This window comes from Bos indicus, chromosome 3 (assembly GCF_029378745.1).
Source record: "Bos indicus isolate NIAB-ARS_2022 breed Sahiwal x Tharparkar chromosome 3, NIAB-ARS_B.indTharparkar_mat_pri_1.0, whole genome shotgun sequence".
NCBI lineage: Eukaryota > Metazoa > Chordata > Mammalia > Artiodactyla > Bovidae > Bos > Bos indicus.
The window spans coordinates 84159961-84185558 of record NC_091762.1 but is presented as its reverse complement, the minus strand read 5'-3'; the positions used below and the strand labels follow the sequence as shown (position 1 = coordinate 84185558).

At 38.5% G+C, this 25598-nt stretch overlaps 1 protein-coding gene across 4 annotated transcripts in view; it reads left to right on the top strand.

Annotated features, from left to right (window-relative positions):
- Positions 1-25598, top strand: part of PATJ (PATJ crumbs cell polarity complex component) — a 383422-nt gene that overhangs the window by 8602 nt on the left and 349222 nt on the right. For all 4 annotated transcript variants that reach the window (XM_070786441.1, XM_070786442.1, XM_070786440.1 and 1 more), the window contains exons 2-6: positions 13348-13404; positions 13500-13666; positions 15673-15867; positions 17278-17417; positions 25056-25251. In XM_070786441.1, coding sequence (XP_070642542.1) covers positions 13383-13404; positions 13500-13666; positions 15673-15867; positions 17278-17417; positions 25056-25251 — 720 coding nt within the window. In that variant the 5' untranslated portion in view covers positions 13348-13382. The remainder of the gene's footprint in view (positions 1-13347; positions 13405-13499; positions 13667-15672; positions 15868-17277; positions 17418-25055; positions 25252-25598) is intronic.

Here is a 25598-nt window from a genome sequence, read left to right as displayed (position 1 = left end):
TCTGAATTACTTTTTTGCCCTTTCTGCTGCCTTTAGAGACCTTATAGTAGTACATTTAGAGCTAGTTACTAGTCTCACTGAGAGTCATGCACTTTTATACCTGCATGTGGTAATTCTCTGATTGTGGTCTCTAGACTAGCTGCACTAGGATTACAGGGGAACTTTGTTAGATATGCAGATTCTCAGGACTTGGCTTAGACATACAGGATCAGAAACACTAGGAGTGGATCCTACAATTTGTGTTTTAGCAATCCCTCAGGGTGATCCTGAGGCTCACTAAAATTTAAGAAGTCCTTAACTCAGGGTACCCTATATGTCATTCAAACTGGAACCCTTCTGAGAATGAAATGGACTGCTATTAATAAAGATGCCGAGTAATCTGAGACTGTTTTAGGCAAATGAGGACAAATCGTCACTCTGCTTTTATACTGCATTCTTTTTCTGAGAGAGGTCTCTGGTGTGTTCTCATTCCAGCATTCCCAAACTTCCATGGGCAGGGAAGTCACTCTCCTTTTATGATTTCTCTGAGCATATGGTCCAGTTCAGTTCAGTTGCTCAGTCATGTCTGACTCTTCGCAACCCTGTGGACTGCAGCACACCAGGCTTCCCTGTCCGTCACCAACTCCCAGAGCCTACTCAAACTCATGGCCATTGCGTCGGTGATATCATCCAACCACCTCACCCTCTGTTGTCTGCTTCTCTTCCCACCTTCAATCTTTCCCAGCATCAGGGTCTTTTCCAATGAGTCAGTTCTTTGCATCAGGTGACCAAAGTATTGGAGTTTCAGCTTCAGCATCAGTCCTTCCAATGAATATTCAGGACTGATTTCCTTTAGGATTGACTGGTTGGATCTCCTTGCAGTCCAAGGGACTCTCAAGAGTCTTCTCCAACACCACAGTCCCAAAGCATCAATTCTTCTGTGCTCAGCTTTCTTTATAGTCCAACTCTCACATCCATACATGACAACTGGAAAAACCATAGCTTTGACTAGATGGACCTTTGTTGGTAAAGTAATGTCTCTGCTGTGTTTTTTTTTTTTTTTTTTTACTTTACAATATTGTATTGGTTTTGCCATACATTGACATGAATCCACCACGGGTGTACATGTGTTCCCCATCCTGAACCCCCCTCCCACCTCCTTCTCCATCCCATCCTTCTGGGTCATCCTAGTGCACCAGCCCCGAGCATCCTGTATCATGCATTGAACCTGGACTGGCAATTCATTTCACATATGATAATATACATGTTTCAATGCCATTCTCCCAAATCATTCCATCCTCACCTTCTCCCACAGAGTCCAAAAGACTGTTCTATACATCTGTGTCTCTTTTGCTGTCTTGCATACAGGGTTATTGTTACTATCTTTCTAAATTCCATATATATGTGTTATTACACTGTATTGATGTTTTTATTTCTGGCTTACTTCACTCTGTATAATAGGCTCCAGTTTCAACCACCTCATTAGAACTGATTCAAATGTATTCTTTTTAATGGCTGAGTAATACTCCATTGTGTATATGTACCACAGCTTTCTTATCCATTCGTCTGCTGATGGACATCTAGGTTGCTTCCATGTCCTGGCTATTATAAACAATGCTATGATGAACATTGGGGTACATGTGTTTCTTTCAATTCTGGTTTCCTCGGTGTGTATGCCCAGTGGGATTGCTGGGTTGTATGTCAGTTCTATTTCCAGTTTTTAAGGAATCTCCACACTGTTCTCCATAGTGGCTGTACTAGTTTGCATTCCCACCAACAGTGTAAGAGGGTTCCCTTTTCTCACACCCTCTCAAGCATTTATTGCTTGTAGACTTTTGAATAGCAGCCATTCTGACTGGTGTGAAGTGGTACCTTATTGTAGTTTTGATTTACATTTCTCTGATAATGAATGATGTTGAGCATCTTTTCATGTGTTTATTAGCCATCTGTATGTCTTCTTTGGAGAAATATCTGTTTAGTTCTTTGGCCCATTTTTTAATTGGGTCTTTCATTTTTCTGGAATTGAGCTGTAGGAGTTGCTTGTATATTTTTGAGGTTAATTGTTTGTCAGTTGCTTCATTTGCTATTGTTTTCTCCCATTCTGAAGGCTGTCTTTTCACCTTGCTTCTAGTTTCCTTTGTTGTGCAGAAGCTTTTAATTTTAACTAGGTACTATTTGTTTATTTTTGCTTTTACTTCCAGTATTCTGGGAGGTGGGTCATAGAAGATCCTGCTGTGATTTATGTCGGAGAGTGTTTTGCCTATGTTCTCCTCTAGGAGTTTTATAGTTTCTGGTCTTATGTTTAGATCTTTAATCCATTTTGAGTTTATTTTTGTGTATGGTATTAGAAAGTGATCTAGTTTCATTCTTTTACAAGTTGTTGACCAGTTTTCCCAGCACCACTTGTTAAAGAGATTGTCTTTTCTCCATTGTATATTCTTGCCTCCTTTGTCAAAGATAAGGTGTCCATAGGTGCGTGGATTTATCTCTGGGCTTTCTATTTTGTTCCATTGATCTATATTTCTGTCTTTGTGCCAGTACCATACTGTCTTGATGACTGCGGCTTTGTAATAGAGCCTGAAGTCAGGCAGGTTGATTCCTCCAGTTCCATTCTTCTTTCTCAAGATTGCTTTGGCTGTTCAAGGTTTTTTGTATTTCCATACAAATTGTGAAATTATTTGTTCTAGCTCTGTGAAAAATACCTTTGGTAGCTTGATAGGGATTGCATTGAATCTATAGATTGCTTTGAGTAGTATACTCATTTTCACTATAGTGATTCTTCCGATCCATGAACACGGTATATTTCTCCATCTATTAGTCTCCTCTTCGATTTCTTTCACCAGTGTTTTATAGTTTTCTATATATAGGTCTTTTGTTTCTTTAGGTAGATATATTCCTAAGTATTTTATTCTTTTTGTTGCAATGGTGAATGGAATTGTTTCCTTAATTTCTCTATTTTCTCATTATTATTGTATAGGAATGCAAGGGATTTCTGTGTGTTGATTTTATATCCTGCAACTTTACTATATTCATTGATTAGCTCTAGTAGTTTTCTAGTGGACTCTTTAGGGTTTTCTATGTAGAGGATCATATCATCTGCAAACAGTGAGAGTTTTACTTCTTCTGTTCCAATTTGGATTCCTTTTATTTCTTTTTCTGCTCTGATTGCTGTGGCCAAAACTTCCAAAACTATGTTGAATAGTAGTGGTGAGAGTGGGCACCCTTGTCTTGTTCCTGACTTTAGGGGAAATGCTTTCAATTTTTCACCATTGAGGATAATATTTTCTGTGGGTTTGTCATATATAGCTTTTATTATATTGAGGTATGTTCCTTCTATTCCTGCTTTCTGGAGGGTTTTTATCATAAATGGATGTTGAATTTTGTCAAAGGCTTTCCCTGCGTCTATTGAGATAATCATATGGCTTTTATTTTTCAATTTGTTAATGTGGTGTATTACATTGATTGATTTGTGGATATTGAAGAATCTTGCATCCCTGGGATAAAGCCCACTTGGTCATGATGTATGATCTTTTTAATATGTTGTTGGATTCTGTTTGCTAGAATTTTGTTAAGGATTTTTGCTCTATGTTCATCAGTGATATTGGCCTGTAGTTTTCTTTTTTGGTGGGATCTTTGTCAGGTTTTGGTATTAGGGTGATGGTGGCCTCATAGAATGAGTTTGGAAGTTTACCTTCCTCTGCAATTTTATGGAAGAGTTTGAGTAGGATAGGTGTTAGCTTTTCTCTAAATTTTTGGTAGAATTCAGCTGTGAAGCCCTCTGGTCCTGGGCTTTTGTTTGCTGGAAGATTTTTTATTGCAGTTTCAATTTTTGTGCTTGTGATGGGTCTGTTAGGATTTTCTATTTCTTCCTGGTTCAGTTTGGAAAGTTGTACTTTTCTAAGAATTTGTCCATTTCTTCCAAGTTGTCCATTTTATTGGCATATAGTTGCTGATAGTAGTCTCTTATGATCCTTTGTATTTCTGTGTTGTCTGTTGTGATCTCTCCATTTTCATTTCTAATTTTATTGATTTGATTTTTCTCCCTTTGTTTCCTAATGAGTCTGGCTAATGGTTTGTCAATTTTACTTATCTTCTCAAAGAACCAGCTTTTGGCTTTGTTAATTTTTGCTATGGTCTCTTTTATTTGTGCCCTAATTTTTAAGATTTCTTTCCTTCTACTAACCCTGGGGTTCTTCATTTCTTCCTTTTCTAGTTGCTTTAGGTGTAGAGTTAGGTTATTTATTTGACTTTTTTCTTGTTTCTTGAGGTATGCCTGTATTGCTATGAACCTTCCCCTTAGCACTGCTTTTCAGTGTCCCACAGGTTTTGGGTTGTTGTGTTTTCATTTTCATTCGTTTCTATGCATATTTTGATTTCTTTTTTGATTTCTTCTGTGATTTGTTGGTTATTCAGAAGCATGTTGTTCAGCCTCCATATGCTGGAATTTTTAATAGTTTTTTCCCTGTAATTGAGATCTAATCTTACTGCATTGTGGTCAGAAAAGATGCTTGGAATTATTTCAATTGTTTTGAACTTACCAAGGCTAGATTTATGGCCCAGGGTGTGATCTATCCTGGAGAAGGTTCTGTGTGCTTGAGAAAAAGGTGAAATTCATTGTTTTGGAGTGAAATGTCCTATAGATATCAATTAGGTCTAACTGGTCTATTGTATCATTTAAAGTTTGTGTTTCCTTGTTAATTTTCTGTTTAGTTGATCTATCCATAGGTGTGAGTGGGGTATTAAAGTCTCCCACTATTATTGTGTTATTGTTAATTTCCCCTTTCATACTTGTTAGCATTTGTCTTACATATTGAGGTGCTCCTATGTTGGGTGCATATATATTTATAATTGTTATATCTTCTTCTTGGATTGATCCTTTATCATTATGTAGTGTCCTTCTTTGTCTCTTTTCACAGCCTTTGTTTTAAAGTCTATTTTATCTGATACGAGTATTGCTACTCCTGCTTTCTTTTGGTCTCTATTTGCATGAAATATCTTTTTCCAGCCCTTCACTTTCAATCTGTATGTGTCCCTGGTTTCAAGGTGGGTCTCTTGTAAACAACATATATAGGGGTCTTGTTTTCATATCCGTTCAGCCAGTCTCTGTCTTTTGGTTGGGGCATTCAACCCATTTACATTTAAGGTAATTATTGATAAGTATGATCCCATTGCCATTTACTTTATTGTTTGGGTTTGAGTTTATACACCCTTTCTGTGTTTCCTGTCTAGAGAAGATCCTTGAGCATTTGTTGGAGAGCTGGTTTGGTGGTGCTGAGTTCTCTCAGCTTTTGCTTATCTGTAAAGCTTTTGATTTCTCCTTCATATTTGAATGAGATCCTTGCTGGATACAGTAATCTGGGCTGTAGGTTATTTTCTTTCATCACTTTAAGTATGTCCTGCCATTCCCTCCTGGCCTGAAGAGTTTCCATTGAAAGATCAGCTGTTATCCTTATGGGAATCCCCTTGTGTGTTATTTGTTGTTTTTCCCTTGCTGCTTTTTAATATTTGTTCTTTGTGTTTGATCTTTGTTAATTTGATTAATATGTGTCTTGGGGTGTTTTGCCTTGGGTTTATCCTGTTTGGGACTCTCTGGGTTTCTTGGACTTGGGTGATTATTTCCTTCCCCATTTTAGGGAAGTTTTCAACTATTATCTCCTTAAGTATTTTCTCATGGTCTTTCTTTTTGTCTTCTTCTTCTGGGACTCCTATGATTCAAATTTTGGGGCGTTTAACATTGTTCCAGAGGTCTCTGAGATTGTCCTCATTTCTTTTAATTTGTTTTTCTTTGTTCCTCTCTTTCATTTATTTCTACCATTCTATCTTCTACCTCAGTTATCCTATCTTCTGCCTCCATTATTCTACTGTTGGTTCCCTCCAGAGTGTTTTTGATCTCGTTTATTGCATTATTCATTATATATTGACTCTTTTTTATTTCTTCTAGGTCCTTATTAAGCCTTTCTTTCATCTTCTCAATCCTTGTCTCCAGGCTATTTATCTGTAACTCCATTTTGTTTTCAAGATTTTGGATCATTTTCACTATCATTATTCAGAATTCTTTATCAGGTAGATTCCCCATCTCTTCCTCTTTTGTTTGGTTTGGTGGGCATTTATCCTATTCCTTTACCTGCTGGGTATTTCTCTGCCTCTTCATCTTGCTTATATTGCTGTGTTTGGGGTGACCTTTCCGTATTCTGGCAGTTTGTGGAGTTCTCTTTATTGTGGAGTTTCCTTGCTGTGGGTGGGGTTGGAACGGTGGCTTGTCAAGGTTTCCTGGTTAGGGAAGCTTGTGTCAGTGTTCTGGTGGATGGAGCTGGATTTCTTCTCTCTGGAGTGCAATGACGTGTTCAGTAATGAGTTATGAGATGTCAGTGGGTTTGGTGTGACTTTGGGCAGCCTGTATATTGACGCTCAGGGCTATGTTCCTGAGTTGCTGGAGAATTTGTGTGGTATGTCTTGCTCTGGAACTTGTTGGCCCTTGGGTGGTGCTGGGTTTCAGTGTAGGTATGGGGGCGTTTGATGAACTGCTATTGATTAATATTCCCTGGAGTCAGGAGTTCTCTGGTGTTCTCAGGATTTGGACTTAAGCCTCCTGCCTCTGGTTTTCAGTCTTATTCTTGCAGTAGCCTCAAGACTTCTTCATCTATACAGCACCGATGATAAAACATCTAGGTTAAAGATTAAAAGTTTCTCCACAGTGAGGAACACCCAGAGAGGTTCACAGAGTTACATGGAGAAGAGGGAGGAGGGAGATAGAGGTCACCAGGAGGAGAAGCGGGGGAATCAAAAGAGGAGAGAGCAATCTAGCCAGTAATCACTTCCTTATATGCTTTCCACAGTCTGGACCGCTCAGAGATGTTCACAGAGTTGTACAGAGAAGAGAAGAGGGAGGAAGGAGACAGAGGTGGCCAGGAGGATAAAGGGGGGAATCAAAAGGAGAGAGACAAATTCAGCCAGTAATCAGTTCCCTAAGTGTTCTCCACAGTCCGGAACACACAGAGAGAATCACAGAGTTGGGTAGGGAAGAGAAGGTGAAGGGAGGAGATAGAGGCGACCTGGTGGAGAAAAAGGAGAGTCCAGACGGGGAGAGAGCAGTCAAGCCAGTAATCTCGCTCCCAAGTAAAAATGGTACTGAAGATTGGGTTCTTAAAGGTACAAAATTGATAACAAATACCAAAAGCAAAGATTAAAAATCTAGAGTAGAGGTTGGATTCTCAAAAATACAATATTAAAGGAAAAAACAAAGTCACAAAAATTATAAAATATGTATATATGAAGTTTCTTTAAAAAATAGGGTCTTTTTTTTTTTTGCAAAGTAATAGTAGGTTATAAAAATGAAATTAAAGGAGTAATAGGGGACTTAAAAATAAATTGTTTTTTTTTTTAATTTAAAGAATGATAATAGTAAAAATATATCTAGGACTTTCTCTGGTGTTGTTGTGGACAGTGTGGGGTCAGTTCATTTTCAGATAGTTCCTTGATCTGGCTTGTATTTCTCAAGATCTATAGGCCCCTTTCTATGTAGTCAGTGCTAACTACAGGGTTGTAATCTATTGCACCTGTCACTTCCAAAGTGGTTCCCTCTGTTTGTTTTAGCTTCTTCTGTTTGCTGGTCTCTTCAGTGTCTAATTTCTGCCCTGACACACGGAGGTGGTGGTGGACACTTTTTTAGGCTCACTTGTTCAGTTGTGCTGTGGGGAGGGAGGAACACTGCAAACAAATAACACTGGCGTGTGCTCGCAGTATCTCAGCCACACTGGGTTTGCCCCCACTCACAGCGTGTGTGCTTTCCCTGTCTACACTGCTTAGGCTCTAGGTTACTCTGCTGGGAACTGTCTGGGGCTGGCCCTGGGTTGTATGCACTTCCCAGGTCTAAGCCACTCAGGTTCAGGTACTTGGGTGCTTCACAAAGGTGCAGACTCTGTTGGGCCTGCGTTTTGTACCCTTCCCGGTTCCAAGCATCTCAGGTGACCAGGTGCTTGGTGAGCGCGGTCGCTGTGACTTATCACCTCCCCCGTTCCTGCCGCTCGGTTTTCTGGGTGTACAACCAGTGCACCTTCTCAGGTGTGCCATGTGTCTGTTCTGGGGAGCTGAACTCTGGCTGCAACCCTCCCGGCAGATATTGACCGTCCTGAATCCCAAGAAGCCTTGGTTAGCAACAAAGCCTGCTTGCAGTTTGGTAGATGATGCCTCTCTGGGGCCGCAATTGCCCCCTTCCAGCTCTGGCTGCCTTCGCCTGCCTGTCTCCGTTGGGGGATGGGCCGGTCCGCAGCTGGCTAGCTCCGCTAAGTCCTTTGTTCTGTGAGCAGGCCTGGCCGTGTCTTAGGTTAGGGCTTTTCGCGTGGTAGCTATCCCACAGTCTGGTTTGCTAGCCCAAGTTAGTTTCCTCAGATTGCCCTCAGGGCATTCAGGCCCGGTGCTTACTCTAAACAATGCAGCCCATGCCTCCCTGCCCAGCCCCCGCTTGTTAGTGGCGGATGTGGGCATCTGCGCTGCTTCTCCGCTGGGAGTTACCGTTGGGCATGTAATCTGTGGGTTTTAATTATTTATTTATTTTTCCTCCCGGTTATGTTGCCCTCTGAGTTTCCAAGGCTCACCGCAGATTTGCCCGTGAGAGTGTTTCCTGGTGTTTGGGAATTTCTCTCTTTTTTAAGACTCCCTTCCCAGGACGGATCTCTGTCCCTACCTCTTTTGTCTCTCTTTTTATCTTTTATATTTTTTCCTACCTCCTTTCGAAGACAATGGGCTGCTTTTCTGGGTGCCTGATGTCCTCTGCCAGTATTCAGAAGTTGTTTTATGGAATTTACTCAGCGTTCAAAGTGTTCTTTTGATGAATTTGTGGGAGAGAAGGTGGTTTCCCTGTCCTGTTCATCCGCCCTCTTAGGACTGCCCCTGTTTCTGCTTTTTAATGTGCTGTCTAGGTTTGTCATAGCTTTTCTTCCAAGGAGCAAGTATCTTTTAATTTCATGGCTGCAGTCACCATCTGCAGTGATTTTGGAGCTCCCCCAAATAGTCTCTCACTGTTTCCATTGTTTCCTCATCTATTTGTATATGGTACACACCCTTGCTATTGTATGTGTATGCCTTACAATATAATTATCCTATTGTGTTGTCATTTTCTTGCTATATATCTATCTTGATATCTCATTGGGCCACCTTAGCCATTTTGTCCCTTTTAGTTTTCAAGTTATAAACATAATACATTGCTTTTTAAATTAAAAAACAGCCCTAGTATTTATAAAGTGTAGGTCTAATTTTTTATCTCCCCTTCCTCACTTCTTCCCATAACTTATCATCATTATTATATTGACTATCTTTCTAAATCTAGAAAACAATACATACACCAATATATATTATTTTCTTTAAAAAGGGGAAAATAGTTCATATATTCTGAAACTTATTGTTGTTCTTATTCGGTGTGTCTATTAGATAATGGGGCTTCCTAGGTGGTGCATTGGTAGAGAATCTGCCTGCAAATGCAGGAGGCGTTAAGCTTTGATTCCTTGGGTCGGGAAGATCCCCTGGAGTAGGAAGTAGTAAGCTATTCCAGTATCCTTGCCGGGAAAATTCTGTGGCCAGAGGAGCCTTGTGGGCTACATACAGTTCATGGGGCTGCAGAGTCAGACACGACTGAGTGACTGAGCACACATGCATGGATTAGCTGATATTCCTGTGTTAACACAAAGGGTTGAATTGCCCTCCTGTGAATGAGAGCTCTTACCCAGCACCAAACCTTAATCGTGATTCTGAGGTTACAGGCAAGAAAGAGGAACACAGGAACTAGGCACAAAATTCCTTTCTGGAGGAGCCCCCAGCCAGTAGACATAGCTTCCAAAGAATGTCACCTTTTTATACTAGGACGTATTATCAGATCAGATCAGATCAGTCGCTCAGTCGTGTCCGACTCTTTGCGACCCCATGAATCGCAGCACGCCAGGCCTCCGTGTCTAACACCAACTCCTGGAGTTCACTGAGACTCACGTCCATCGAGTCAGTGATGCCATCCAGCCATCTCATCCTCTGTTGTCCCCTTCTCCTCCTGCCCCCAATCCCTCCCAGCATCAGAGTCTTTTCCAATGAGTCCACTCTTCACATGAGGTAGCCAAAGTACTGGAGTTTCAGCTTTAGCATCATTCCTTCCAAAGAAATCCCAGGGCTGATCTCCTTCAGAATGGACTGGTTGGATCTCCTTGCAGTCCAAGGGACTCTCAAGAGTCTTCTCCAACACCACAGTTCAAAAGCATCAATTCTTCAGCGCTCAGCCTTCTTCACAGTCCAACTGTCACATCCATACATGACCACAGGAAAAACCATAGCCTTGACTAGATGGACCTTTGTTGGCAAAGTAATGTCTCTGCTTTTGAATATGCTATCTAGGTTGGTCATAACTTTCCTTCCAAGGAGTGTCTTTTAATTTCATGGCTGCAGTCACCATCTGTAGTGATTTTGGAGCCCAGAAAAATAAAGTCTGACACTGTTTCCACTGTTTCCCCATCTATTTCCCTATCAGCATGCCTAAAATACCTCCTTACACATAGACTGATGTTACGTTACTTGTAAATGTATTTCTAACAGACTTTTACTGCGATTTTTAACAGACTTTTACTGATATTTTTAATGTGTCGAGTAAAATTCAACCTAGGAACACATTATTTTTTGTTTTGTTTGGGGTTACCAGACCAGTTGTGAACAACATATACAGAAACATTTTCTTAAAGGAAGCCTCTTCGGGTTGGGGAATCCCAAGATTTATACTCCATTAGTTCCCCAAATAGAAAATGTCTTTGTGATTACCTCCCATCTTTCAGCCAGCTATGCTCTGTAAATCCATATGTTCTCATATTATTTACAATATCAATTAAGACAGATCAGGTATTTCCTGACATTTTAAAATTAGAGACTGTGTTATCTATTAAAACCTTTTAGCTTGTTTGCACGGAGGAGGTCTGGCATCAATCTGGGAATCCCTCGATGAAGGATTGAGCCACAGGCTTGCTGATAACCATTACCCACTCATTCCTGTTTCAGTACATTTCAACCATATTCATTATTTTAATGACTGATTTTGATAGTTTAATTTTTCCAGGAGTTTTATTGTTTAAAAGCAATGCAGCAAATGTGCTTGTACATCATCTGTGTGCCTTTTTGTCTCTCCTTTCTTTAGAAGAGACACTCAGAAGTTAATATTCTCGGTAGAAGAGAATATGAATTTAATATATTGATAGATATTGCTCAGTCACTCTCCTAGAAGATTGTGCAGATTTGTTTTCCCACCTGTTTTTCTATGACATCTGGGGTACAAGCTATTATTAGAAAAAAATGCCAATCTAATATAAAAAGTAGCACTTCATAGTTTTAGCTTGCTTTCTTTGATTTTGAGAGGTTGATGTACAGTATTAATGACCACAAAGCTGCTCTTGTCCACTCTTGGGCTAAGTGCTGCTACAGAAAAGGACATTGTGACTACCCTTCCATTATTCACATTTACCTGTCAGTGGGTAGTTTTAAGGGCTGCATAGTTGAGATGCTGAGCATATCAGAAGTTTTTCTGTGATGTTCTATTCACATGGAATCCAATGAATGTTTGAATGGAATATAGGAACCTTTTATCAATGCCCAAAGCATCTCTTACTGGTTTTTCATATGCTTTCTTGCTTAATGATCTTGAGTTTGAAGATAAAGATTGTGTTCAGAAGTGTATTCAGAGATGATGTAAGAACAGTTGGATTGTGTAGCACTCATATTTCCTAGATGGTTCATTTACAACAGTGTACCACTGTGAAAGTGATAAGCTTTCATAGTGTATGTGATATGAAAGTATCACAGTGAAAGTGATCGCTAGGGTTTGTTTTGTTTTGTTTAAGTGACCACTGTGAAAGTGCCATTTTCAACAAAGAAAAGGGTTTGCTAAAATCTTGAGGGTTTTTTTTTTTTTTTGGCTGTGCAGAATCTTTGTTGTTGTGCGGGCTTTTCTCTAGTTGTGGTGAGCAGGGATTACTGTAGTTGCAGTGGGAGAACTTCTTATTGCCATGGCTTCTCTTGTTGCGGCGCACAGGCTTCAATGGTTGCTGCCTGTGGGCTCAGAAGTTGCACGGCTCCCGGGCTCCAGAACACAGGCTCAGTGGTTGTGGTTCATGGGCTCAGCCACTCCAGGGCATGTGGGATCCTCCTGGCCCAGGGATTGAGTCTGTGTCCCTGCATCAGGAGGTGGACTGTCCACCCTGAGTCACCAGGGAAGTATATATAACTTTTTGAGTTTTGATTACATTTTAGGCTAGTTTGAGCAAATCATTGGAATTAAAAAAAATTATCCATGGACAATGCCAGATTGGGTGATTATCATTTGATGAGTAGTTTGGATTTTTTCCCCTAGTCTCTCTAGTATCTTCTTTATACGTTATTTGGATGTTCTTTTCCAGCCTAGGATCTCTCTCTCTCTCTCTTTTTTTTTTTTTAATTAACTTTCTTTAAGTATAACTTACATACAATAAAATATAACAAATATATAGGTCAATGAATTGTAATAAATGTACACATTTGTTTAAGTAATACTCCATTCAAAACATAGAACATTAAAAAAAAAAGGAACATTTCCATCACCCCAAAAAAGCTCCCTCAGATATTTTCCTAGTCAACTGCTTTCCACTGTGCCCAGGCAATCATATCCTTGTTGGTCTGTTTCTTTTCCCTCAATACTGTTTTTGAGATTCATCTTTGTTGTGTGTGTCAGTAATGTTTTGTTTTTATTTCTGGATATTCTATTTTGTTTACATATCTTAATTGAATTATCTTTTAGTCTGTTATTAGACATTTGGGTTTTTCTGGTTTGGGGCTTTTATAAATAAAAATGCTATGTTGTTGCTGTTTTTCAACCACATCCTACAACTTGTGGGATCTTAGTTTCCTGACCAGGGATTGAACCCCGGCCCTTGGCAATGAAAGCACCGAATCCTAACCACTGGACCACCAGGGAATTCCCTGAACATTTTTGCATAGGTCTTTTGTGGGCATATATTTTCACTTTTGGGTGAGTGTTTAAAAGTGGAAAAGTACTGGGTCATATAGTAAGTGTAGTTTTAACTTCCAAAAAACTGTCAGTTATTCAGAGTGTTTGTGCCATTTTACATTCCTACTAGCAATGCCTCAGAGTCCCAGTTACTTCATATTTTTGTCACCACTTACAATGATCTGTTTTGCTTTCTAGTTTTAGCCATTTTAGTGGCTGTGTATGGCTTTTAATTTGGATTTCTTGAATGAAATATTTTGATGGAGAATGTTCTTGAGGTTTTCTTTGACTTTTTTATAGGACTATAGAATTGTATACACTAATGGAAAGTAATTTTTCTGTTATATTTAAAATTTTTTCTTTAGGTTTCTTTAAAAGTGATTGAAGACAGTAATTCAAAATGCCTGAAAATCCTGCTACAGGTAAACTAGATATATACTTCTTTCACTAAATTAATTATTCAAAAATGGAATGTAAGGTGGGATTTAACTTGTACTCATTATTCTTTTTAAAAAAGATAAACTGCAGGTCCTGCAAGTTCTTGATCGCTTGAAAATGAAATTGCAGGAGAAGGGTGACACTTCGCAGAATGAAAAGCTCTCTCTGTTTTATGAGACCCTAAAGAGCCCCCTTTTCAACCAGATACTCACACTTCAACAGTCCATCAAGCAACTAAAGGGGCAAGTAAGTTACCCATCAAGGTTTTACCTGTTGCTATTATTCAAACCAGCAAGGAAAGATAGAAGGAGATAGATACAAACAGTCTACTCTTAATTCTGCAAAGAGGCTGTACTGGGACTTGTGTGCAGGTAGCATTGGCATAGATAGTTTAAAAATGTTGATAATAAGTTTTGTGTTTGGCTTTGGATTCTAGTTTTTATACTTATTTATGTAAAGGTCAGATGCTTTGAAAATTCTCAACATTTTCTTCAGAATTACAGGACACATAGCCCCTCTGCTTGGAGTGATGTTAATTAAGAGTTTTACCTACTCTCCTGGTTGTTCTATTTTGGGGTCAGGGATGGCAATTTGGTTTTAAATCGTCTATTCTAGAAGCTGAGCTTGAATAGTAGCTATCTTATAGATTAAATATTGGCAGAATTTTAAATGTAGTTAAAGATAATGTAGCAGAGTTGTTATGTGAAAATTAACAAAATTTGGGGAAAAAAATGCGTTTTGCTGATAAACCAAAATGCCTATCCATAAATATTTAGCAAGTGATTTTTCTATAACTAACTAAGGATTAAATTCTGCACATATGTCTTTCTGTGAATTACTTTCTCTAGATCAAAATTTATACCAGAATTTTAGCACTCCCCATACTGAAGCTTCTATATTCTCTGATAATGGAATGAGTACATCACAGCAGTGAATGCTATTGGTGGCAATAGAAGTTGGGAAAGATCACTACAAATCTATCACTCATACTGGACTAAAATTGGACTTAAACAACTGTTCCATCATAATAACAATCTTTTATGTTTATTTAGTGTGCAGTTATTACATAAATAATCATATTTTATTCATTCAGCTATAAACTCCATGTGATTTTTCATATCTGTGTTTTCATAGAGTTTTTATGGGTATTGATTATTTTCTGTGAGTCTTATAACATTTGTTCCTGATATTTCTTTTGTTCTATTGTGTTGGTACTTGTATCAGCCAGTGGTATTTTTAAATCAATCAATTAATCAATTTGGTTGCACCATGAGGCATGACAGATTTTAGTTCCCTGTCCAGGGATTGAACCCATGCTCCCTATATTGGGAGTGCAGAGTCTTAATCTTAACCACTGGACCAACAGGGAAGTCCCTCAGCCAATGGTATTTTAAAAATTAACCTCTATTTTTCTTTTTTCTTAATTACTGAATCCCCCCGGCTTTTTTTTTTTTTTTCCCCAACTAGTGTTTAAGTGGCTTTGCAATACATTTGCTACTAATGGGCAGATTATTTAATCCCTGTATGCTTCAGTTTCCATGTTCACAAAATGAAATAAGAGTATTTCTAGGGCTATTGTAAAGACTAAGTGAGATACTGTGTAAGAGTTTGGGTATAGTACTTTACTTATAGCAAGCACTTAATAAATGCTGAGTTACCTTTGAATATACTACCTGCAGATCTTTTGTGTTTCCCCACACGGAAATGTATGAAAGTGAAAGTCAGTCGCGCAGTTGCCTCCAACTCTGCGATCCCATGGACTGTAGCCTGCCCTACTCCTCTGTCCATGGAATTCTCCAGGCAAGAGTACAGGAGTAGGTTGCCATTTCCTTCTCCAGGGGATCTTCCTGACCCAGGGATCAAACCCGGGTCTCCTACATTGTAGGCAGATTCCTTACCAACTGAGCCACTGAAATGTATAGATAAATGCAGAAGGGCTCAGCGTCTCACATGCATGTTTATGTGACTGGACATGTCTGTGTATGTAAAGTATAATGAGCTATATTACATGCTATATTAACCTGAGGTAACGGTAGAAGGCAGGAAATGAGAATAAGTTAAACATTTCGTATAATACTAAATAAAACATTTATAGCCTTATAAGCACAGATTCATGTATCTGTATCTTATTTCACAGGTATATATTTAGCATGCCATTATACATGTGAGAGATAAAATATAATATTTAGTAAATAGAAATACTTCTTGTCTGTAGGTTTCTGTTGATAATTCTCCCTTTTTTTCTCCAACAGCTCAGCCATATACCCTCAGATTGTTCAGCCAACTTTGATTTTTCTAGGAAAGGGTTATTGGTGTTCACGGATGGTGCCATTACTAATGGGAATGCCCACAGGTCCTCTAATAACTTGACTGTATCTGGGTTATTTTCTTGGGCTCCAAAGTCAGGAAATGAAGATTTTAACTCAGTCATCCAACAGATGGCCCAGGTAAAGTTATATCTTGTCAAGGGACTATTTAGCTTTATTTCTCTTGTTGGAGGTTAAAAAAGAAACCTACACTCACACTTTTTGCCTCTAAAATGTGTTACTCTGTGTTTTGTTTGCTTGTGTTTTTATATTGTTAGGAGGAGTTGGTACTATTTTCTAATCTGTGAGTTGGTAATTTGTTTAAAATTACATAAGAAAAATATCCGCGTGCCTGGTGAGGATAGTTTTTAAGACAATGACTCCAGTCTGACACATCTGTACACTTGTAAGGAAAGAGATTCTCACAGTTTTGCTCATAGAAGGAAAAATAATGTGTGTGCTGAAGTGATATAATTCCTTTGAAATTATTTAAAATTTTATATCAAAACAGAATTAATGGGGGTTAGAACTAATATAATTTGGAAAATCTAGTATATATAATTTGGAAATCTAGTATATATAATTTATAGTATATATAAAATCCAAATGTAATTTGGAAAATTATAATTTGGAAAGTCTAGGAAAACATTTGAAAGTGTAATCCCATTTCATCCTTAGTATCTATTAAAATCAAATGATAGACAGTTGAATTTTTAGATGTACTAGTTTCCTTTATTCACCTTGCCTTCTAACAAGTACCCTAAAAAATGGAACTTGAGTTTGAAAGTTAAAAAGAATCTATTTAAGGTGTGATAGTTAAATAATGTTCTACACCTAATTCCTTTTTTGATCTAATTGCTCTATCCCCTTAATATGACTAATAATTATTTTTATGTGATGCTTTTATTAGTTGATTATGTTTATGAAGTTCTCATTTAATAAATGCAATTAATTATTCAGTAAAGCAATAAAATACTTGTTTGTCATAGGTAGCTCCATTTGAATGGTGGCCTTTCTGTAATCTTTTGAATTAACCTAATAAAATATTAATTTATCACAATAGAATTAAAAACAGAACCCTAAAAAATGCAGCTGATTCTGATTTAGGTCTCAACACTAGAATATTTTTTGATAAGTCTAGGTTACTTTTCTTATTTAAAAAAGAATATTTTGCTTCAAGAGAATTTAGAGAAATTCATTATAAAAAGTAATTTAGAATTTACTATGGGAAAATACATTTTTTCTCAGGAATTTTCATCTAGCTTGGGATTCATCTCATACTGTGAATGAAGTGTGAAAATATCTCTCCAATTCCCTGAGGTTGCAGAACAGTGCACATGCCCCCTTATGTTCTACTGAAAATAATCAAGGGAGAGGATTTCCAGAAATAAATAATTTATTACTGAAATGCTGAGTTTATTTGGTTTCCTAGAAATGACTTAAGAGAAGCTGTTTGGGGGCTATTTACAAAATAGAAATGTTAGTTCCTTAGAAAGGGCAGGTTGATTAAATGTAAATTTCATTGACTTTTTTTAAATCCCCCTTCATTAGGGCCGGCAAATCGAATACATAGATATAGAACGGCCTTCGACTGGAGGCCTTGGATTCAGTGTGGTGGCCCTTAGAGGTCAAAATCTGGGAGAAGTGGACATCTTCGTGAAGGAAGTGCAGCCAGGGAGTATAGCTGGCAGGTGAGGAAGCGTGTTCATTTGCTTTTTGCTAATTTTTTCCTAACAATTCTGAAAACATTAAGGAGAATAAGGAACTAGTCATACCAGAACAGTTAATGAGAACAGTTAACGCTTTCCTCTTCTTATGCATTTTTCAGGCCTTTTGCATATATTCTCACATATACTTGTGGCATCAGTGTAGCTAGCAGTATCATTATTCCATTTTATAGATGTGAATGTTCAGAAGTTCAGTGGTTTCCCTATAGTCACAGAGCTATTAATGCTGGAACCATGATGTGATTCTCAGACTGTCTGATGGCAAAGCTCATGTTCTTTCCGTTCCATCACACTCTCTCACAACTGAATGTGATACAGCAATGGTTTGATCAGTAAGATGGACATATTGAAATTTACATTCTACATATTATGTTATTTATTAAACTTGAGATTGTAACAACTTTTTTATTGGTCATAACATGCTGTTTATTTCACTTATTGTCAACAAAAATCCCTCTGAAGTCTATGTGATTTCCCCTCCGCACTTGTGCCTGAGTTTTATTTTTTTAAGTGTTATGTGTAAGACTTGTATTTTGTCTGTACTTGATTTCAGCTCTTTTGTTTATTACTTATTTAAAAAGCACACTATTCATTATATTATTACTTTAAAAAATATATATTAGTATTACTGTTGCCTGTTAGAAAGCTAGCAGCAGTAGCATAACTATTACAGAAAATTCAGTCAATAATATACTTTTGGATTCACGTTATCCATGTATTGGGGGTCAGTTCTAATTTCCTCAACTGAAAATTCAGAAATGATGGATTTTTATGACCTTTGTACCTTTATTCAACAATCTAATGGAGCATTTCCTGAAGTTTGTTGTGAGAAGTTATAGCAGTAGTCAGCTATATATTTATTTTATAATATGCATTTATTTTTGTCTGGCTTCTTTTGTTCAACATTATGTTTGTGAAATTCATCAACATGGTCGATTGTAGCACTTCATTCATTTTCATTGTTGTATAGTATTCAACTATACAAATACACCGTGATATATTCATCCATTACACTTTTTTTTTTTTTTTAATTTGTTTTTCATTGTGCTGGGTGTTTGTTACTGCATCTGGGCTTTCTCTAGTTGTGGCGAGCAGAGGCCGCTCTTCATTGGGGTGCGTGGACTTCTCATTGTGAGGGCTTCTCTTGTTGCAGAGCATGGGCTGTAGATCACACAGGCTCAGTAGTTGCGGTGTACAAGCTTAGTTGTCCTGACATGTGGGATTTTTCTAGACCAGGGATCGAACCTGTGTCCCTGCATTGGCAGGTGGATTCTTAACCATTGGACCACCAGTGAAGTCCAGTTGTCAGTTATATTTGAGATACAATCCTCTGTTTGGAGATTAGATATACATACTTCAGTTCAGTTCAGTTGCTCAGTCGTGTCCGACTCTCTGCGACCCCATGAATCGCAGCAGGCCAGGCCTCCCTGTCCATCACCAACTCCCGGACTTCACTCACACTCACGTCCATCGAGTCAGTGATGCCATCCAGCCATCTCATCCTCGGTCGTCCCCTTCTCCTCCTGCCCCCAATCCCTCCAAGCATCAGAGTCTTAGGATAGTCATATAATTCATTGTCCAAGTTGGGACATTTTGGAGAGTTAGAGGCTGTGCCATTAATATGACACTGAGACAGGAGGTATAATTAGGACTATTCTGGCAAAGCTCGGCAATCAGGGTAAACTGGACTTAGAGTCACTTGACAGTGGCTTCTTTAAGGCTGTGAAGTCCCTTGATAAAAGCCTACTTAACTTTGATTGACTCAGATTTTCTTTTTAATTTTTTTTGACTTAAGAATCATTATTGGGATATAATTCATATAATGTAAACGTCACCATCTTGGGGTATATAATTCAGTGGTTTTAGTGTATTTTCAATGTTGTTGACCATTTTGTGGTGCATTCTTACGTCTCAATTACTCTGTACTAATAGGTCTGTAAGTACAACATGAGGTGAGCACTTCAGAAAAGAAGAGTTTCATATTTGAGTGTGTAAAGACTTGTCACCACAGCTAAGTAGTCAGGGAGCTTCCCAGAAGCAATGGTGCTTAAGGGAAATTTGAGAGGCAACAGTGGAGTCTCCAGAGCGCAGAAGGTACCAGGGAGAGGAATAGATACTTTACCTGTAGCCCTGAGAAGAGGTGGAACACAGCTCATATCTTAGGAGTGTGTCTGGTGTTTATCTGATGTGGTAGCTTAGTGCAAGGCAGTGCAAGAAATTGCTAGAGAGAGGTAGAGGCCAGCCATGCAAGACCTTCTGGATCATTTTAAATGGTCTTTCTTTCCTCTGAGGATTCTCCACATAGAACTGTGTTATATCAGGAGCTTGCTGAACATCCTTTGGCTCTTGAAGTCATGGAAATCCATTATTTCTGAATGTTGCAGTGGAGAGAAAAGAACTGGTCTCACCTCAAACGCAAAGTGTGAATTTATTTATATATATAGTATGAGAGAGTTAAATTATAAATAATAGTAGGAGTAAAGTGAGTTGAGCTTTAGAATGTATCAAAATAATATTTTCCAGAAGACTTCTGCAGTTTGTTTATTTTGGGTTAAGTTTATATTCCCTAGGCAGATACTGACTGGAAAGAAATGAGATGTCCTAGAAGTCTACTGGGTAGAGGAAAAGGTAGATTAAAACAGAATTGATTTCCAGAAAATAGAAAATTTTAGTGTGAGTAAATTAAGGACCAACGTATTGTAAAATGAGTTAATAATATATCAGGGTCAAAAAGATTCAAGAGTAACTTGTTCATTTGGGATTAATTAAGAAATTTCCCTTAATGAGTAAGCTGTGAGTAGGAATTTAGGTGAAGAAGTTAGACGAAGGAGGATGTGGGAGATGGGAAAATGGAAGGTGATTCCTGGATATTGTCCTGGAGTGGTCATATTTAAAAATAAATGTTCCCTAAAAAAAAAAAAAGATTTCTTCAGGACTAGGGAGAAGTTCACAAGCAACATTTTCAATGTTAAAAAATATATATTTCAAAATTATGAAAATCATTATGAAAGTAATACATGGCTATAATATAAAATATAGAAATATATTAACTCCTCCTACCCACCAAAAAGCTCCTGGACTTTGACTACCCTGAGAAAACTGTAGGAAACGCATTGGAATGTTTCTTTGGGCTGCACCGTGTCACTTGCGTGATGTTAGTTTCCCAACTAGAAATTGAACCCAGGCCACAGCACTGAAAGTGCTGAGTCCTAACCACTGGACTGTCAAGAAATTCACTAGAATGTTTTCTTTTTCATAAAGACAAGGTCTTAAAGTATGTACAATTTTATATCATATTGTTGTTCTCTAATATAAACCTTTCCTAATATAATAAAAGGATATATATAAGCAACATTTTTAATGCAATGTGACCTATTTTAAGAGCCACCCACAATTTTGGCATCAAAAATGAAATAACTAGTTAGTTCCAAGCTGCTGCTGCTGCTGCTAAGTCACTTCAGTCGTGTCTGACTCTGTGCGACCCCATAGACGGCAGCCCATCAGGCTCCCCCGTCCCTGGGATTCTCCAGGAGAGAACACTGGAGTGGGTTGCCATTTCCTTCTCCAATGCAGGAAAGTGAAAAGTGAAAGTGAAGTCACTCAGTCGTGTCTGACTCTTAGCGTGTCCGACTCTTAGCGACCCCTCGTACTGCAGCCTACCAGGCTCCTCCATCCATGGGATTTTCCAGGCAAGAGTACCAAAGGAGAGTATAAAACATCTCAGTCCCTCTTCTCAGGAAACTTAAAATCTAGTAGGGAAGGATGTAGCTAGCTCTGTGGACAGCTAACTTAGTAAAATGAATGCTTAATGAGTGATAAGCAAGTAGCTTGGAGCATCATGATAATGAGGTGAGTGATGAAGAGACAGGAGACAGAAGCAAAGACACTTTGTTGCAACATGGAGGGTGGATTGAATTTGGCTGAGTGGAGTGGAAGGGCATTAGAGATAGAGAAAACCATTTACACAAAAGCAGAAAATACCAGACATGTTTAAGAGGAAAAGAGTAGATCAGATAGTTAGAAAAGGGGTTTATATATAGAGAGAGGAAGCCAAGTTGGAAGAGTACTTTGGGGCCACATGTAGTGGCCTTTGAATACCAGTCAAGTTTACACTGTGTCCTAGAGGTCAGGAGCTACTGAATTCTGGTCCTTGATGAAGTTTTGCTGAATCTGCTGCTGTGACCTGAGAAAAGCATAAGGGTGATATGAATTTTCATCATTCTAAATTTATGAATTATACTTCTCTGTTCTGAGATGATCCCTTGTCAGAGAGATTTTTACTTTTGAAGGTTAAAGAAGTTCTTTTATGAAACAGTCATGACAAAGTTCTTTCCTTTGACGCTCCTTCCCTGGTGGCTCAGATGGTAAAGCATCTGCCTATGATGCGGGAGACCCGGCTTCGATCCCTGGGTCGGGAAGATTCTCTGGAGAAGGAAATGGCAGCTCACTCCAGTACGCTTGCCTGTGGATTGAGGAACCTGGTGGGCTACAGTCCATGGGGTTGCAAAGAGCTGGACACAACTGAGCGTCTTCGCTTCACTGGCCAACAACCACAGACAGTCATTATATACTTTTGAGATGAGAAATACCAGCACAGTTCAGTTCAGTTCAGTCTCTCAGTCGTGTCCAGCTCTTTGTGACCCTATGGACTGCGGCACGCCAGGCCTCCCTGTCCATCACCAACTCCTGGAGTTTACTCAAACTCATGTCCATTGAGTCAGTGATGCCATCCAACCATCTAATCCTCTATAGTCCCCTTCTTTTCCCACCTTTCCCAGCATCAGGGTCTTTTCAAATGAGTCAGCTCTTCGCATCAGGTGGCCAATGTCTTGGAGTTTCAGCTTCAGCATCAGTCCTTCCAATGAATATTCAGGACTGATTTCCTTGAGGATTGATTGGTTGGATCTCCTTGCAGATTCAGCACAGGAGAGCCTAGAAAAATAAACCTTGAGGAATTTTGCAAGTCAGGCTTTAGGTATTAGATATGGATCTCAGTTGGATGGTTGACATTGAGAATAGAAAGGAGAGATGGGTGGATACAACAGAGATAAAGATAAGGAACTGTGGAAATAATGAAGAGGATGTGGGGTGTTTAGGAGATAATGAAGTCATATATTGTAAACCAGAGTAAATCCTACTCTTAGTATGTACTTTAAGAAGTTACAGAGTATGGTTTACAGTCAGACTCTTTAGATAAGATGCTAAACTCCCTTTAATTTCTTACATGTAAAATTTAACTAAAGTACTTTAAAAGGTGATTATAAAGACTAAAGTAGATAATGCCTGTAAAGCATTTAGCAGAGTTTCTGGCTCCTAATAAGTGCTCAAAAAATATTAACTATATTGAACATTTCTGGAGGACGGCATGGCAAGCCAGTCCAGTATTATTAGATACTTGAGTATTCAGGACTGATTTCCTTGAGGATTGACTGGTTTGAACTCTTTGCAGTCCAAGGGACTCTCAAGAGTCTTCTCCAACACCATAGTTCAAAAGCATCAATTCTTTGGTGCTCGGCTTTCTTTATAGTGCCACTCTCACATTCATACAAGACTACTGGAAAAACCATAACTTTGACTAGACGGACCTTTGTTGGTGACCAGTACTCTTGCCTAGAAAATTCCATGGATGGAGGAGCCTGGTGGGCTACAGTCCATGGGGTCACAAAGAGTCAGACACGACTGAGTGACTTCACTTTCTTTGTTGGTAAAGTAATGTTTCTGCTTTGTAATATGCTGTCTAGGTTTGTCATAGCTTTTCTTCCAAGGAGCAAGTGTCTTTTAATTTCATGGCTGTGGTCAACATCTGCAGTAATTTTGGAGCCCAAGAAAATAAAGTCTCTCACTGTTTTCATTGTTTCCCCATCTATTTGCCATGAAGTGATGGGACTGGATGCCATGATCATAGTTTTCTAAATGCTAAGTTTTTAGCCAACTTTTTCACTCTCCTCTTTCATTTTCATCAAGAGGCTCTAGTTCTTCATTTTCTGCCATAAGGGTGGTGTCATCTGCATATCTGAGGTTATTAATATTTCTTCCTGCAATCTTGATTCCAGCTTGTGCTTCATCCAGCCCAGCATTTCGCATGATGTACTTTGCTTATAAGTTAAATAAGCAGGGTAACAATATACAGCTTTGACCTACTCCTTTCCCGATTTGGAACCAGTCTGTTGTTGATGTCCAGTTCTAACTATTGCTTCTTGACCTGCATACAGATTTCTCAGGGGGAAGGTCAGGTGGTCTGGTATTCCCATCTCTTGAAGAATTTTTCAGTTTGTTGAGACCCATACAGTCAAAGGCTTTAGCGTATTCAATAAAGGAGAAGTAGATGTTTTTCTGGAACTCTTTTGCTTTTTTGATGATCCAACGGATGTTGGTAATTTGATTTCTGGTTCTTCTGCCTTTTCTAAATCCAGCTTGAACATCTGAAAGTTCATGGTTCATTGGTTCATGTACCAAGCCTGGCTTGGAGAATTTTGAATATTACTTTGCTAGCGTGTGAGATGTGTACAATTGTGCGGTAGTTTGAACATTCTTGGACTTTGCCTTTTTTTGGGATTGGAATGAAAATTGACGTTTTCCAGTCCTGTGGCCTGGAATTTGGCTGAATTTTCCAAATTTGCTGGCATATTGAGTGCAGCACTTTCATAGCATCGTCTTTTAGGATTTGAAATAGCTCAACTGGAATTCCATCATCTCCACTAGCTTTGTTTGTAGTGATGCTTCCTACATAGTCTACTGGAGAAGGGAATGGCAAACCACTTTAGTATTCTTGCTTTGAGGACATATGTATACCCATGGCTGATTCATGTTGATGTATGGCAGAAACCAATTAAAATAAATTAATTAAAAAATATTAACTATAATAGCACTTTTTTTCCTTAAGATTTTGCTGATTTCTTTTTTTTTAAATATCCTGTTTTCCTTGGTTAGCAGCTGGGGATTGGTGATGGCAAGGAGATAAGGTCTCAGATATAGATTTGGAAATAATCTCTCTTGCCTTTCAAGGAGAGTTTAGCTTCTATTGACAAATGTTGGAGAAGTAAGGGACAATGGAGACGGGGTGAATCTGCTAGAGTGGAGGTTATTGGTGACCATATAGCCCTATATTGGTACACGGAGAAGTCAGATTGGAAGGAGTTCAGGGGTACAGGGTGGTGCCGCAATGAGGACAATGCCTATACTTGCAAAACTTTAGCACTGGGGCCCTATACATTCTTTTTGCTTATTTTCCAGCCAAATGGCTTTTAAAATGGTGTGGTGTGTACGGATGCACTACTTAATTGCTTTATTAGCTAATAAGTGCTTTGATGAAAAGCACACTGAAGAGCTCTGTTACATTATGCAATTAAATATTTCAATAATTGTATTAAGTGAAGTAGTACCATAAGGTATAAACTACTTGAATAATACATCTTGAAAATCAGGCTATTTGGATGGGAGGGGAGTTTGGGGAAGAATAGATACATGTATGTGTATGGCTGAGTCACTTTGCTGTCCACCTGAAACTATTACAACATTGTTACTTGGCTGTACTCCAATATAAAACAGAAAGTTAGAAAATTCTGGCTGTTATATCACTTAATATTTTCTTCTATCATCAAGGGATCAAAGGTTAAGGGAAAATGATCAAATATTGGCTATTAATCACACGCCACTGGATCAGAACATTTCCCACCAGCAAGCAATTGCATTGTTACAAGAAACCACTGGATCTTTGCGTCTAATCGTGGCCAGGGAGCCAGTCCACACAAAAAGCAGCATTTCTACCAGCCTACCTGATGCAAATCTGCCTGACACAGTGAGTTGCAAATTTGGAAAAATCCTTAATTTTGAATCATACCTTTGTTTTTTAATAAGTGTAAAGATATTTAGAAGATGTCATTTTACTTGTCGTAGTTCAAGAAAGATTACATCTCCAAAGACAGCATTAGCATGTTAAACAGGATAGTTGATGAACAGTTTTTGTCGTGTTTTTCAGTGTCCTCTGATTCTCCTTGTTTAAGGTTTTTATTTAATGTAGGGGGTAATTTATAGTATTGGGTGTAATTTGTTTGGTAATAGAAAGAGTTCCTTGGTCATATAACCACTTAACTAATTAAGCTAGGAGTTTTTATTAGAGATTTACTATGAGTATCTTAAGATTTG